This window comes from Dipodomys ordii, unplaced genomic scaffold (genome assembly GCF_000151885.1).
Source record: "Dipodomys ordii isolate 6190 unplaced genomic scaffold, Dord_2.0 Scaffold166, whole genome shotgun sequence".
NCBI classification, from domain to species: domain Eukaryota; kingdom Metazoa; phylum Chordata; class Mammalia; order Rodentia; family Heteromyidae; genus Dipodomys; species Dipodomys ordii.
The window spans coordinates 869,174-885,426 of record NW_012267382.1 but is presented as its reverse complement, the minus strand read 5'-3'; the positions used below and the strand labels follow the sequence as shown (position 1 = coordinate 885,426).

Genomic DNA, 16,253 nt, shown 5'->3' with positions numbered 1-16,253 from the left:
GCCCAAGCCCGGGGGTGCCTGATCCCCCCTGAGCCCAGGCCCAAGCCCGGGGGTGCCTGATCCCCCCTGAGCCCAGGCCCAAGCCCGGGGGTGCCAGCCCCCCATCCACACACCCAAGCCTGGCAGTGCCAGGCCCTGCCCTCCCATGGGAACAGGGTAGAGTCCTCTCCTGTGGAGCCTGGGAGCGGGCGGGAACAGGGGTGGACGGCAGGCCCCACGGCTCAGGCAAGGGGTCCCCGCAAGCAGTGGTGTGGGCAGCAGCACCAGGCTTCCACCCCCCGGAAGCTGTAGCAGCTCCCAGACAGCACGGAGTACCGGGGGCCGGGGTCTGCAGAACTGCCAGGCAGAGCCCCTGCTTCGGCGTGTACAGTCAGCAAGGAGCCACTCTAAGGTAGGAGACCCATCCTGACCCAGAGGTGAGCCTCCTGGACTCGGGGGCTCCTAGAAGAGCCCTTGACGCTTGGGTCTCAGTAAGACTAGGAGAAGCGTGCCCCATGAAGCGCAAAGGCCGGAAGCTGGGACTGGCCGGTGCATTCAGAGGCCATGTGAGCGTGGGACAGGGTCAGGGAAGGGGAATGGACACGGCGGGGGTGCAGCAGAGGCCTGGGGAGGGGCTCTGCTGGGCCCATCCTAGCTCCAGGGGGAGGCCTGGGAACAGGAACACTGACCGGGTCCCCCAGGGTGGAGCTGGCTGAGCACCAACATCACCATGTGCCGTTGGCTGAGGGCTGAACGGCTGCGGGGCCAGGCCCCAGGCGCAGCCAAGCCGGGCCCGGCTGCACCGCCAGACACCGACAGGGCGCCCCCTGCAGGTGTACCACCTGCCCTACTATGAGGCCTGTGTGCGGGACACGTGCGGGTGTGACACGGGGGGCGACTGCGAGTGTCTGTGCGATGCGGTGGCCGCCTACGCCAAGGCCTGCCTGGACAAGGGCGTGTGCGTGGACTGGAGGACCCCGAGCTTCTGCCGTGAGTGCCCGCCCCTCCCCACGCCTGCCCGGCCCAGAGACCTGCCATGGGAACCGGGAACCCCTCCCTAGGCAGGCGCCGGACCACCTGCAGGGCTGCGTAGAGCTGCCAGCCTCTGCCCCCGTCCTCAGAGCCTCCTCCGCCGGGCTGCCGGGCCGCCGGGCCGCCGCGCCTGGGCTCAGGACTGGCTGCCCTGACCACACCTCCCCTCACAGCCATCTACTGCGACTTCTACAACACGCACAAGCACGTCGGCAATGAGTACCAGTACACACCGACAGCCAACTGCACGTGGCACTACCAGCCCTGCCTGTGCCCCGGCCGTCTGGAGAGCTTCCCGGACACCAACGTCGAAGGTACCAGGCCCAGGGACTGACGTCCTGTCACCCACACACAGTCATTCACCCAAATATCCACTGGTTCACCTACGCTTCCAATCACCAACGCATTTATCCACTCGCACAGCTCCTCATTTGCACTTCACATTCACTCCCTCACCTCCACATCAGGACACACTCACACACACATTTTCACCAGCACATCCATCCATTCGTCCACACGCTCATTCACAAAGGCACTCACCTGCACACACCAGCAAACGCGTCCTCAGGGCCAGCCGCAGCTCTGGGCTGGGACATGGCCCCACAAAACAGTCCTGCAGGAGCTTCTCTCCTGGCCAGGGAGAGATTCTGGAAAACCAAAATAAGGAGGCAAAAATCTGTGGGATGACGCACATGCTCCAATAGAAAGATGGGTGCCCGGCTGCCACGGCTGGCCGGACCGTGCAGGACGTGATTCCGGACAGGGAGGGTCAGGTTCGCGTGTGGCTGAGAGCCAGGCCCGGTCTGAGGAGAGCTGGGAGGGCTGGGTCCACAGCCGCCAAGGGCCACAAGCATTGCCGGCCACACAGGAGGCGGCCCGGGGCCCAACAAGGAGTTTCAGAGACCGGAGGGAAGAGGGGAATGAGGGGCTGGCAGAAGGGGTGGCCAGGACAGGGGTGCTGAGCCCTGCCCTGCTCTGCCCCAGGCTGCTATAACTGCTCCCAGGACGAGTACTTCAACCACCAGGAGGGGATCTGTGTGCCGTGCAGTAAGTCCAGGCTCCGCCTGAGGTTGTCCTTGGGCCACATGTGCGGGGTGCCTGTGTGCGGGGATGGAGTCTGGCCCGTGTGTGCACGGGGAGTGGTGTCTGCAGTTCAGCCCTCCACTGTGGGTCCTGAGCCACGGCCCTGCCAGTGGGGAAAAGCTGACTCAGCTTTAGGATGGCTCGTGGACGGGGAGGTGGAGGGCTGGGGAGGGGGGTGGGAAGGTGGAGGGGAGGACAGGGGAGGGGGGAAGGAGCGGGGAGGGCAGCGGTCCCTGACGGCCCCTTTCTCTTGCAGCGCTGCTGCCCACCACACCACCAACCACCTCAGGTGATTGCGGCCATTGGGTGCCATGGGGTCCCTGGCTTTCTTCCTGGCTCTGGACAAGGATACATACGTGTACACACACACACACACACACACACACACACACATGCCTCAGCCTTGGTTCCAGGAATGGACAGGAAACACACGCTAGTCTGGGGTGAGAGGGGACGGGCCTGTGGCACGTAGCTCCTGGCTGGTCACCGACCCTGACCACTCTGCCTTGGCTGGACCTGCCACTGGGCACAAAGCTGGGCCTCTGCAGGCGAGTCCTCCAGAAGGCCCCTGAGGAGGCTCTGGAAGGACCACAGCCAGGGGCTGCGGGGAGAAAGGGCCTCTGCCCACAGCACCGGGTCGAGCTCTGCTCACCCTGAGGCCACAACTGCTCTCCACAGGCCCACAGCCCACGGAGGTCCTGCCCACCACCCCCGGGGTCAGCTCGGGCCCCCCAGCTCTGCCCACAGGCCCCGTGCAGACCGCAAGCCCGGCCACCGCACCCTCCACTCCACCCTCCTCCCCTTCCTCCCCGGAGGGAGGGACAACTGTGACCACACCCAGGAAATCCACCGTGTCCTCTGGAGGTAAGAGCAGCTCCCGGTGCCCAGGAGCCTCTGCCTTCCCAATGAGCAGACGCTCAGCACACGTTCTCTAGGCTAGAGCTACGCAGCTTCTGAAAACTGCTTACAACTCAAACTGGCCGCTCGCCGTGGCTGTTGCAGGCTGTCTGAACGATGCCAGGCACGCACAGCAGCCCAATCTGCCCACACACAGCAGCAGCAAAGCCCTCTGCTGCCCGGGACTGCGTGGGGGGGGGGGGGACACGGGTAGCCATGGGAAGGCTGATGACCCACACCAGCCTGCACTCCCCACCCGTGCCACAAGGCCAGCTCAGCCAGATGACTCTTCAGGACCTAAGAGCCAGGCAGGAAAGGCAAAGGCTGCTGCTCCGAGGAGGAGGAACAGAAACTGGCAGGAGATCTTGGGGTCATGGGCCTGGGGAAGCCACGGGGGATGGAGATGTCCTCTCATCCTCCCCAGACTCATCACACACCACCATGGCGGTATCTGCTCTGTCAACGTCGCCTGGGACCCCGACTGCCACGGCAAGCGCCACGGTCACGGGGCTCACGGTGACCCAGGCCACTTCTGAGCCCACAGCATCCTCCCCCAGCCCGGCCACCACGTCCACAGCTCAGTACACAGCACGCACCACCGAGGGACCGCCAACGTCAGCGGGGCCTGCCGTGTCTCCTAGCCACAGTGAGTCACAGCCCACAGGTGCCGTGGCCCAGACCCCTGGCCCGGCTCCCAGCCCAACAAGCAGGAGAGCAGGAACAAGACCCTGGGGGCCCACGGGGAAGTCGGATGCCAAGCCCACAAGCACATAGGTCATGGGTGGGGGCACCCACTGGGCCATGGTCAGGAAAACAAACTGACAGGATGCAGTCAGGTGAGGCAAGATAGGCTCCCAGGTTACCCTGGTTACAAGAGAGCATATGAAAACACAGAACCAGAGACCATGAAGGCAGGTGCCCCATAACCCCAGGGGAACAGCCATCAGCCCTCAAGCGGAGGAGCACAGAACCACATGTGCGGGACGTCTGAACTCACGCGGCGAACGCTAACAGCTACCACGATCCACAGCCACTACGGCTCAGGAGCAAGGACCAAGCACAGGGACGGGGTACACCAGACCACCGCCGTCCGATCAGATCATCCTCACCACCCAGCAGCACGGCACGGAGTCCACAACACCCCACACCTGGTCCACCCTCACCTCCCACAACTCACAGCCCTCATCAGCCCTGGCTGCCTCCACCCAGGCCCCCCAAGGAACGTCGCCACACCCCACCACCACCCCCCAAACACCGTCCGGCCCCCAAACCCCCTTGCCCTCTCTGTTCCCCAGCTCGACCTCCGCCTCCACTCCTAGTTCACATGAAGCCACCATCACAACCAGTGCACACCTGGGCCCTTCAGCCTCTACCGCCCAAACCACAGCAGTCCTGCCCATTACCACAGTGAAGACCACAGGACCCACACTCACAGCTCAGACCCAGGCCTCGGGCACCACCGCTACCACCCAGTCCCACAGCTCACTCACCCCCAAGACCACCTCGGCCCACCTCCTGTCCCAGCCTTCCACCCTGCATCACCCCACATCCACGGAGAGCCCCACCACTAGAGCAACAGGAAGGCCACCAGCCAACACCGGCTCTGCCTCACCCAGCACACACTCCCCATCCACCACGTCTGTCTCCACCACAGCACACTCCACAGGTCCCCCAACAGCAACTCCCCTGCAGACCACCAGCACCCTCTACACCCCTTCCACACCCCAGACCTCTCTGACCTCTCTGCTCCCAACATCCTCCTCCTCCTCCTCGTTCTCCTCCTCCGGGCCTCCAAGCTCCCACAGGACTATCCCCCCCAGTGTTTCCCCCGCGGTCTCCGGCATCTCTTCGTCAGGGTCCACTGACACCCTCCTTCCCGCCAGCCCCGTGTCGGGCACAGGGCCAGCACCCACAACTCCGCCTCTGACTCCCAGCACGGCGGCTCCCTCCGCGCCCCACAGCTCACTCAGCACAGACAGAACTTCTACGCCCACCCGGGGCCCCCTGTCTTCTCCTGGCAGCCCTGCGCTCAGCCCTCCGCCCTCTTCCCTGACTACTCTGCACCCACACCCGAGCCTGGCCACCTCTCCTCCTCCCGCGAGCTTTCCTCCTTCATCCACGGTTTGGCCCAGGACATCACTCTCTCTTCCCACCCCTACGGTCCCGACCACGCTCCTTGCTTCCTCCACCGCCCCGCCCGCTTCTTCCCCCCCTCCCACCTCTCAGTACGCTCCCACCCCCTCCTCCGTGCCCCCCTCCCCGTCTGTTACCCGGCCCACCGCGCTACCGCCCTCTTCCTCTCCTACGGCAGCCTCCACTGCGCTCAACACCCCCCTCTTGCCTCTGGCCTCTTCGCCTTCCCCCCCTCAGCTGCACGCCTCGCCCACCACCCACGCGCCTCCCGCCTCCACTCCCGACCTGCTCACTAGTGCCAGCGCTCTGTCTACATGGAGGACCACACTCCACATTCCCACATCCTCTGCCTCTGCCTCTCAATCCACCACCGCCCAGGTGACCTCTCTCACCACCCACACCCCCTCCGCGGGCCCCCTGCCGTCCACCCTGGCCACGATCACCTACCCAGGCGCCACAGTCACCAACCTGACGACCAGGCCCCCTGGGGCCACCCAACTGCCTACCTCTATGTTCCCGGCCGGCTCAAGCCCTCCCACTGGAAGTCCTTCCGCATCTACCCCGAAGCCTCCAGCCCCTACCAGCCCCTGGGGCTCCTCAGCCATGACCTCTCCACCCAGGCCATCTGGTGAGTAGTTTGCTCCCTCCCAGGCCTCCAGTGCCCGTCCTCCCCTTCCTGCCCCTCTCTGAATACACCCCTTCCGACCTCCGCCTTCCCCCACCTCCTGGAGCCTTCATGCTGGACAGATTCTTGGCCCTCCCCAGGCCTGTCTGCATCTGACTGGAGCATCTATCCTTCTCCCAAGCAGCCCTCCCTCGTGCAAGCAGGCCCTGCACCCATGCCCTGCCGTCTTGGCTGACACCTACGGCAGCCTCCACCCCGCCCCCGATTGCAGAGCCACAGGGGACAGCCCCAGAAGGCACCTCCTCCGGGTGACCTGCAGGAGGCCAGGGGCAGGAAGCCAGGGCTGCCTTCCATCGGGCGCTGGTTGCCAGCCAGTGCTCACGTCCTCCTGCCCACACACATCCAGGACTCCCCGCAGATGGAGCCCTGCCCATCTGCACACCCCTGGAGACACCCCTCCTTCCCATGGTATCCTGTGGGGTGAGCCCTAGGCCTGCTATGGGCAGCACATGCCCACGCTGATGCACGTGTGGCAGCTGGTCACTGAGCCGGGTGCTCGCAGGCTCTCGGGAGGCCCGGGAAGGGCAGGGCGTAGGACTCCAGGCCCGCTACAGAACAGCCCAAGTGGAGAAGCTAGGCAGGCTTGGGCCAGGAAGGAGTTGGCACAGGCAGGAAGACGCATGGGGCAGAATTCCAGGTTTTGCCCAGGATTTTTTTTAAGCTTTTTAACCCAGTTCCACATTGGTAGTTTTTCTCCTTTATTTTGTTGGTGGTGTTTGTTCATTTTTTGGAAGTCTAGCATCACCCAGATTGGTCTTGAGCTCATGACTCTCTTGCTTCAGTCTCTCAAGTGCTGGTAGCGCAGACGTACGCTGCCAAGCCCAGCTGGCACTGGCAGCTCCAATGCCACCAGGTGCCCCGCCCGTCTCCTGCACACCACCGCCTGTCGTGGGGCGTGCCAGCCCCACGTCCAGAGCCCATGTGCGGGAACAGAAAGGGGAGAAGCCTTGGGCACCCGCAGACTCAAGGCACCTAGTTAACCGGAAGCACAGCTCATCCCCGCTCATGTTCAGGCTCTTTAAGAAAAGTACAAGAATGCCAGGCTTTTGTCCTGGACAAAGCTGTGGTCTGAGCTCTAGGGGGCTGTGCAGGCCAGACATGCTACAAGGCGAGGGGGGAGTCGGGAAGGGCCGCACTGAGCCTGGTCTGCAGGGTCTCACCACAGCCCCCCCCCGCTCTGGTCTAGGGCCCTGTGGCCTGTTGGAGCAGGAGCGGCAGATCACCTACCAGGGGTGCGAGGTGAACGTGACCCTGACTCACTGCGAGGGCCTGTGCTCCTCTTCGGTCAGGTGAGCCACTGGCAGGCGCCCTACCCCCAGCAGGGCCCAGCTGCCCCAGCCACACGCTCCCGGCGCCCCCGGCACCAGCCTGTCTGACCAGGCTGAGTGGCTGGCTCCGTGCCTGGGCCCATGCCACATAGCTGCATCTGTACATGGCTGGCCACACCGAGGGCCCAGCCCGCACGCCTGGTGACAGGGTGCCCCTGCTCTGGGGTGGCCTGTGGAGGGGACGGCATCCTGACCTGACTGGCCTCTGCTCCTTGCCAGCTTCAACACCGACACGCTGCAGGTGGACACCCACTGCAGCTGCTGCTACCCGCTCGGCACCCATGAGAAGCAGCTCCTGCTGCCCTGCCCAGACCCCAGCGCACCAGGCCGGCAGCTCACACTCACCCTACAGGTGTTCAGCGGCTGTGCGTGCCGCCCGTGGAACTGCAGAGACTAAAAAGGCCTTTCCTGTTCTCCTGGGAGTGAAGTCACAGATTAAAAAACAACATGCTTTTTTTTTGGTCAGTTGTGGGTCTTGAACTCTGGGCCTGGGCGCTGTCCCTGCACTCTTCAGCTCAAGGAGAGCACTCTACCATTTGAGCCACAGTACCACTTCCAGTTTTCTGGTGGTTTACTGGAGATAAGAGTCTCACAGACTTTCAGATCTCAGCCTCCTGAGTAGCTAGGATGACAGGCGTGAGCCACCAGGGCCCAGCTTAAAACACCACTGTGACATCTTCTCCGGGTCTATTTAGCAGACCTCTCCCTGGCCATGGCCCGGCCTCAAAGTACCCTTTGACGTGGCTCACCTAAGCACCAGTAAGGAATGGTGAACTGAAGAGCCTGCTCTGACACGCAGGGAGCCATTTCCTGTCTGCACCATCCATCTGCACGTCACACTAGAGTCCCACCCCCTGACAGGAGCCGACTCTCGAGAAGGGGCAGCTCCACCCGGGTCCTCAGGAGATGCAGAATTGCTCAGATGGTGACCCAAGGGTGTGGGCCATGGGCAGGAGACAAGTGGGACTAAAGATAAGGAAAGCACTAAAGCTGGAAGGGAAGAGGGATTTCTAATGAGCCAGAGAGGGGCAGAGGGGGACGAGTACAACAGTAGCACCCAGGAGGGCAGGAAGCTGCTTCCGAGGCGTCTTCAGAGAGGTCTATCACCTGCCAAAAAGCTGATTCCAACTAAAATGATTCTTGTCGGACAAAGGCTGCTCCTTGGGCATTTGGTTACAAATCAAGACCCTCAGGGATCAAATTCCTACACCCATCTGTTCAGGTCAGGCCACCGTAGTTCTACCCCAATCATGCACACTTGCTTAAGTGGCATCACCAGAGTTCTGTTCTACTCCCCAACACACCTGCACAGCAGGACACCGGAATCCTCCAATCACACCCGCACAGAACGGGACGCCAGCACCCCATCACAGCTGCACATCAGACCTGTATGGGTTGGGCCACTAGGAACCTCTATCATACTTGCACAGGTTGGGCCACCAGGTGGCCCAAGGGGCTGAGCAAGACCTGTGTCCCCAGGCTGGCTGGAGTGAGGACACCACCCCTCACCTCGAGGCCCTCCCCCTCAGGACGCTTCAAGTCCATGGTAGAGCGAGCCCACAGTGCTCTGGGGTCCCACCCCCCATCTGTACCCACCGCAGAGGGCTCCCTAGGCAGGGGCCATCCTGCCCAGGTCCAGACCGCTGGGTCCACACGAGGTGAGGGAGCCCTGTGCCTGCTCCTCTTCTAGGCTACAACACAGGCCTTCAAGAGTCAGGACCCCAGAGGAGCCACAGCCCAGCTCTACCGTGGACAGATTAGGCTCAGCCACACCTGAACCCACTAGCAGGAGACAGCCCTGCTCCAACGCTGCTGTGCGTGGAGCGGCAAGTGACAGGACTCAAGGTCCTTGATGCTCAGCTCCCCACAATGCCCACAAGGGACTGAGGGCTATGTACGATGCTCACCGCCCCCCCCCCCCACAAAGACCACACATGGGCATGGATCACACTCCAGAATTTATTTTTCTCTGAGAAGGAGCACACTGGACTGACAGGGGCTCCCGATGCAGAGCAAAGGCTTGTGCTCCAGCAGCCGCCCTTCCTATGTCCCAGACACCACCACCAGGGAGCACTCACAGGCACGTAGCCACACAGGCACGTGGCCATCCACATGGTGGAAAGAGACTCTGTCCGGCCATTGGAGAAAGGACACGGAAGCTTGCTCCCGCCACACAGCCAGACCATCCACCCGCAGCACAAGCCTTGGCAGTTGGGCATCAGACTCTGCGGCCAGACCACGGACTCCACGGGACACAAGGACCAGTACACGAGGTTGTTTGTTCTGAAACCAACACAAAGGCTGTGCGCGTGGGGCTGCCAGGGACGCCCGGAGCTGTCACGAGGCGCTGTGGCCTGAGGCTGGCTGAAGGACCTTATGTGCAGTTGACTGGTGCCCCTGTGAACTAGAGGAACCTGGCAGCTGGGGCACGTGCTCAGAGGAACCTGCCCCTCCCGACGGTGTCCACATGTGGGGGCGGAGTGCAGGGCTTCCCGTGGCTCCCAAGGCCTCTGCCCTGGACTGGGCTCCTGACTGGGCCTGCAGGGCCCACCTAATCTGCGCAAGACCCGTGCTGGGCAGCAGCACACCGGCCAGAGAGCCTCGTACAGCCTCGCACAGCACAGGCCAGCTGCCCTCCTTGTCCCTGGCCTCTTCATTCCCTGACCAACCAGGCCTCCTCCACCCTGCCTCACGCAAGGGTTGGACAGGTGCAGGTCTGCAGCACCCAGGCCTCAACAGGAAAACCACGAGCCAGGAAAATGAAGCACTGTTGGTGGAGTCTCACTCCTTGCACAGCCTTGCTCCGCCACTCCACGCTTGTGACACCCCCCGTCCCAGAACGCACCCATTTAAAACAAAAAGGAGCCAGGTCCACACCCCCCAGCGCCACTGGGAACTCCTTCCCACCATGCTGCAAATCCACAGTTTCAAACAGGTAGAATGAATGTCTCAAATGTCCCTTCAAGAAAAATGGGGCTGTGAAAAGAATGGCCACAGAGGTGAGCACGGCACGTCGCGTTGCCAGCAGTCGATAAAGCAAGTTAAAAATCCTACCCCAGAAACCATCAGGGGCGCTAGAGCAACCCGTGTGAACACGTTTCCCAGCCTGCTATGTCAGCCACACACATCAAGCCATTTGTGTCACGCCCAGCATGGCCAGAGCCCAGAGTCATTGCTACAAGCAGAGAGGGCTGCTCCCAGGGTCTGAGATTAGGTCAGCCGCCCTACAGCAGCACTTCAATAAAATTTCAACAAAATTTCCACTTTCATTCAAACTTCTAATTTCCCTTTTAATGTGTCAGGCCGACCCCCAGGGCTGTCTTGATTCCCAGGTCCAGGCCCCCTCCTCTGACGGGGCAGGCCGGCTGCAGCCCTTCTGGAACCGCGTTCCGCGTCCCATCCACACCCACAGAGCCGTCTGGTGGTGCAGGGCTGCAGACGCCTTGTGCTGTGGGGTTCAGACAAGGGGTGTTTATTTGCAGTACGGTAACGAAGACAAATGGTAGAGACGAAGAGAAACGCACAAACACATGAGCCTGATCTTCCATCCTTGAGGATCAGAACTGTTCCGACAGCAATTCACATAATCTCTGAGACACGGTGTCTTTGCTTGTGCGCAGTGTGAGTCGGTACATCTGAAACAGAGAGCGACCGGTCAGTGGGCACAGGGGGGTGGCAAGCCTCAGCCAGGGCCTTTCAGCCCGGGGTATGCCATACCCAGTGGCTGCGCGAGCTCTCCCCGGCTCCCCCATTCTGGAAGCCGGCTCTCACCGCAGTGGACACAGAGCAGCGGCTGGGGAGAGTGGGTGGGTGCCTGCCAGGCACTCTGACAAGACGTTTGGCCAGCTGCGTATCTACCCTGTGAGCCAGCCAGGCTCTCCTGGGATCAGCCATGTGAACTGACTGAACACCAGTTCCCAACCAACAAGAACCAGACACAGAGCAGAACTAGGAGCAGACACAGCGCAGGCACTAGGACACAAAGGTTTCCACTGAGCTTTGTGAGGAGAACGCTGCTCAAGCTGCCACAGAGCAGCGGGGTGGAGCTCAGCAGGAGCTCAAAGCTAAAGCAGGCAGCGCCTCAGGAGCTGAGCGCAACACAACCACAAGGGGTACCAGGGCAGCAGCCAGGGTCATCTGTGGGTAGAGGGAGACAGCACATACACTGACCAGGGGCAGCTATGGGAGAGGAGTAAGCCTCTGTCAGCATGAACCACTGTACTTGGGGTCCATGTAACCCTCTCTGCACATAAGCGGAGCTGGGCCTAACAATCTGGGCACACCCGCCTGCCTCCCGGAGGCCTGACCTGGGCTTGCAGATTCGGCTCCAGACGCAACAAGCACCCAATCTGGGTAGTTTTGGTGTGTATGATGCCAGCACCCACAAAATTTGCAGGATTGGGGTCAACTTCCTCAAGGAGTGCAGAACCAAATCCAATAATCTGCTCAGAAGAAGAGAAGGGGTCAGGACGCTGGCTGGCACTGGCCCATGGGCCCCCTGCCTGGAGGACCTTCCCGCACAACCCTTTACCTTCGCTTTAGTGATCTCTGTATCCATGGGATGCTTTGCTTTGAAAATGTTTTGCACTTCTTGTTGTGGACTGTGAGAAACAGCACCCAGGGTGAGTACGGGGGCCAAGCGAGAGGCACGCGGACTGTCCTATACAGAGGCCCTGCCCCCCCACCCTGCCCTCTCACTTGCTCAACTGCTTCCAGCGCTGAAAGAAATCCTGAGAAGCCATTTCTGTGGGCTGGAAAAACTTGTTGAGTGTGATGGGCAGCTTAACGGAGACATTCTGGAATGTGCCGCCATACCTGCAAGCACAGAGAATAACTGGAGACCCAGAAATTCAGTTGGAAAATCGTCGGGGCACCAGGACGGGCCAAGGTACCCCACCGCGTGCCATACAGGGTGCCCTCAGCACTGTGTCCCCAGAGCCGAGCCTCCACCCAACGCACCAAGGACGGTCTGTGTCCAGTGACATGCACAGACCAGCAAAGCTGGGGCTGCCGCTTCATCTGAGTCCGGAGGCCAAGCTCCGCTCTCAGCCCAGCCCCTTGGGCAAACGAAGACCTAGACAGGCCCTACACCACCACCTCCACCCACCCCCACTCTGCTTTTCCCCAGGTGTGCAAGACGAGCCTTCCTCACCTAGGCCAGTGTCAGGAGAAAGTCAGTCACCACCACCCTGCAGCCGTCCTTCGGAGCCAGCCCAGCGGACCCACGAGGACTAGCTGCCCAGCCCAGAGCGGGGAGCGAACGTCCTCAAGTCGGAAACGCCCTCGCCTGCAAGCCCCACAGGGCAGGGAGACCCCACAGGCAAGGTGGTACCGCACCAGGCCATGGCCAGCTTCCTACCCCTCCCGCCACAGGCAATTGGAGCCTGCTGTGTGGGTTCGCCGAGATGCAGCGACACGCTCTCAGGAAAGACATGGAACTGACAGAGCCAGGCAGTGCCCACAGGCTCTGCGCACCGAGGACGCGCGCACAGCTCTCACCTGAACTGGAGGTTGAGGACCGGCGCCTCCGTGAAGTCAGACAGGCACTCGATGTTGACTGCCTGCTGCACCTGCGCACCCCCGTCCACAGTGGGGTCCACAGGCTTGGTCTGCAGCTTCAGATGTGAGCTGTTAAGGGATCCAGATCACGCAGGGTGCGGGCCCAGCCCCACTGCCCCTGCCTCCCACCAACACTACTGACCAAGGCTCAGGACCACAGCCAGCCCTGCCAGAACAGAGCCGGCACGGCACCCGGCCAGCTTACACACCGACTGCCTGCCTTGTCTTGGCTCTGTGCCCATAGGCTCTGGCACTTACACATGGATTGCTGTTGCTCTCGGGAGAAACCAGAGCTTGTTTACTATAAGGGTTGGGAGAACCCCTGGGTTCTGCGTGAATCAGAGTCTGCCTTGCTCTGAGTATGGTGCTTGAAAGCAGCCAACACAAGACTCTTAGTGATGTCCCTGCAAACAAGACCCAGGAGACCTTTCCTGGGTACATCCTATGCCCATCAGCCACACACTGCCAGGCTCTGCGCCACCCCCTGTCCCACAGAGTCCAGTGATTCCCAGAGAAGAGGACACACAGAAAGTGGCTGTGTGTGCAGGAACTTACATACCAGTCCTGCATGTGTGTGTGTTTGTTTCCACTGTGCCTGTGCTGGGGGGACAAGCTCTCTATCACTGAGCTACAGACAGTTCCAATCATCCGCACCGAATGAACAGGGAGCTGCCCCTTACAGAGCCGACTGTTTCACTCTCCTGGGGTCATGAGCCCAAGGGGGAGCATCCCTCTCGGCTGAGCTGCACTGGAGGAAGACATCTCTGGGAGGAAGTGCAGCGGACTCCAGCTGTCTCCTTCAACTGAAGCCTTCTACTGGTATTCCTAATGACCTCCAAGGGATCAGTCTTTGGTGTAAACAAAGGGTTGCTAGAGTGAACAGAAGCCCAGGTTTGTCACCAGATGCTCGCGCTACTCACCTGAGGGACTTCACACAGGGGGCCAGAGCTCATCACAGAACAAGAAAACAAGCTAGAAAGCAAATGACTCCATAGGCTAGATAAAAGCAGACATACATACACAAATGATGTTCAATGCATCATCCAAAGTCAATTCTCAAGTACAAACGCGTACATAATTTTACTGACCACCTAGAAATAACTTGCCACTTGGACCAAGATCAATTCTCTTCAAAGCCTCCTCTGAATCCTATTTGCTGCCTATCTATGTGTCTGTGTCAGTCTGGGCCTGGGCAGAGAGCCAAGGATATTAGCCTGAAGGTCGTCTGCACAGATCAGTGTTGGAGTGAAGTTTAAGAACTGCGTGGAGGTCTTGTTACCATAAAATATGAACATCCGCCCTAGAAAAAAAACAAAAGCTGTTTATTTCACCATGTCTCCACAGTATATCCCCTGAAGCCTCCAAGTAAGTTGAGTTCTTATGATGCATACCTGTTTCTAAAACTAAGAACTTCTCATTACCTGACTTAGAAAACAGACCCTTAGTAATAACAATAAATTATTTTCAAATACATATATATATATGAACAATTTTTTTAGCTTTAAAAATAGCAGGCCAGTTGGCATCTACCCTGAGCAACAGGAACCAGGATACAAGGACACGTGCACCTCCATGTTCACTAGAGCACTGTTCACAATAGCCAAGATGTGGAAACAACCCAGATGCCCCGCTACAGATGAATGGATCAAAAAACTGTGGTACCTATACACAATGGAATATTATGCAGCCATTAGAAAGGACAAAATAATGGCATTCGCAGGGAAACGGATGGAACTAGAACAAATCATGTTGAGTGAGGTAAGCCAAGAGCCAAATGGCACATGGTCTCCCTGATATATGGGTGTTAAATCCAAAATGCAAGGAGATACAACAAAGTAAACAGGACTCCAGAAACAAAGGTCATTGCTAAGTGACCCCACGCTGCTGCCCACACATATGGCTGGGGGGGGGGGTCTGTGTGTGCGTGTGTGCTCACATCTGCACACACACACATCTAGGGAAGCCAGGGGGAGGCACAGAATCAGAAGGAAACAGAAAATTACAGCAGAGGGGCCCGTCAGCTGCACTGGACACTGATGAAAATGAACTAAGCAACTCAAGGACAGCGATGGGAGGGAGGGAGGGAGAGGGAAAGAGGAGCTGCTGATGCTAAGCAAAAGGAAAGAAATGTACACACCACCTGATTGGAAGAAATTATATTGTATTATCAAAGCTCACACAATTCACAAACTGTATAGACCACAATAATTACAATTTGCCTTGTGAAGGTTAAAATGTGTGACTTTAACTGAGTATCACTATCTCACAACACTGTGAAATTTATGTAATCACTTAAGCACAATAAAAAATTATTTTTTAAAAAATAGCATGCCAGCCGGGCGCTGGTGGCTCACGCCTGTAATCCTAGCTACTCAGGAGGCTGAGATCTGAGGATCGCGGTTCAAAGCCAACCCGGGCAGGAGAGACCGTGAGACTCCTATCTCCAATAAAAACCACCAGAAAACCGGAAGTGGCGCTGTATGTAGCTCAAGTGGTAGAGCGCTCGCCTTGAGCTGAAGAGCTGAGGGACAGCGCCCAGGCCCAGAGTTCAAGTCCCACGACCGACAAAAAAAAAAAAAAAAAAATAGCATGCCAGCTGGGCGTTGGTGGCTCACGGCTGTAATCCTAGCCTCCTCTCAGGAGGATTGTGGTTCAAAGCCATCCCGGGCAAGAAAGTCTGTGAGACTCTTATCTCCAATAAACCACTAGAAAACCGGAAGTGGCACTGTGGCTCAAGCGGTAGAGCACTGGCCTTGAGCTGAAGAGCTGAGGGACAGCGCCCAGGCCCAGAGTTCAGGCCCCACAACCGACAAACATAAACATAAAAACAGCATGACAGCTGGAAACAGGAAGTTGTCTCTCCAGCCTCCCGGTGCCTATCTCCAGGCCGCCCATGCTCTCAGAGCAGGGAGAGGCAGGGAGAGCTACAAATGACAAGCTTGGAGGGTCAGCTGACACTGGCAGATCTGCTTCCAGGGATCTTCTCAGGACCACAGCCACACCTGTCTTCCCTATACCAGCATCAGCGAGACCACCCACATCCCTCCCCAAGGGAGGCCTGGCTGAACCACATTCACAGCCAGCCTGGTACTGACGCTGCCCAGGCAGGCCAGACCCACACGCATGGACCCTTCACTGTGGCCATCAGCCCTCCACAAGGCCATGCTCAATGCCTCACTGTTCTAGCTAACCAGGCAGTGATGCCTTCACCCAGTCTTAGTGGATACTTTTATCCTTTAAGTTCAGAAAGGAAACTAAGCTGAGCATTGGTGGCTCATGCCTGTAATCCTAGATACTCAGGAGGCTGAGATCTGAGGATCAAAGTTTGAAACTAGACTGGGCAGAAAAGTCCCCATGAGACTCTTTTATCTCCAATTAACCACTCAAAAAAGACTGCTGTGGCTCAAAGTAGTAGAGTACTAGCCCTGGGTGAAAGAGCTCAAGGACAGTGCCCAGGTTCTGAATTCAAACCCTACAACTCAGAGGGAAAGAAGGGGATGGAAGGAGAGGGAATAGGGGAGGAGAGGGAAGAAGGGAGGAGAGAGAGGGAGGGGGCG

General features: G+C 59.2%; 2 protein-coding genes across 2 annotated transcripts in view; one reads left to right on the top strand and one right to left on the bottom strand.

The window, feature by feature from the left end:
* The window catches only part of Muc6 (mucin 6, oligomeric mucus/gel-forming), a 36,090-nt gene extending 28,556 nt beyond the window's left edge, over positions 1-7,534 (top strand). Inside the window, exons 25-32 of the mRNA XM_013033353.1 lie at positions 813-969; positions 1,185-1,325; positions 1,996-2,058; positions 2,351-2,383; positions 2,773-2,958; positions 4,022-5,752; positions 6,996-7,098; positions 7,357-7,534. Of these exons, the coding sequence (XP_012888807.1) occupies positions 813-969; positions 1,185-1,325; positions 1,996-2,058; positions 2,351-2,383; positions 2,773-2,958; positions 4,022-5,752; positions 6,996-7,098; positions 7,357-7,534 (2,592 nt within the window). The remainder of the gene's footprint in view (positions 1-812; positions 970-1,184; positions 1,326-1,995; positions 2,059-2,350; positions 2,384-2,772; positions 2,959-4,021; positions 5,753-6,995; positions 7,099-7,356) is intronic.
* Positions 7,535-10,406: 2,872 nt separating this feature from the next.
* Positions 10,407-16,253, bottom strand: part of Ap2a2 (adaptor-related protein complex 2, alpha 2 subunit) — a 47,900-nt gene continuing 42,053 nt past the window's right edge. Inside the window, exons 16-22 of the mRNA XM_013033365.1 lie at positions 13,907-13,996; positions 12,637-12,760; positions 11,836-11,952; positions 11,669-11,738; positions 11,445-11,579; positions 10,662-10,772; positions 10,407-10,585 (exon numbers count right to left, since the gene is read on the bottom strand). Coding sequence (XP_012888819.1) covers positions 10,695-10,772; positions 11,445-11,579; positions 11,669-11,738; positions 11,836-11,952; positions 12,637-12,760; positions 13,907-13,996 — 614 coding nt within the window. The 3' untranslated portion in view covers positions 10,407-10,585; positions 10,662-10,694. The remainder of the gene's footprint in view (positions 10,586-10,661; positions 10,773-11,444; positions 11,580-11,668; positions 11,739-11,835; positions 11,953-12,636; positions 12,761-13,906; positions 13,997-16,253) is intronic.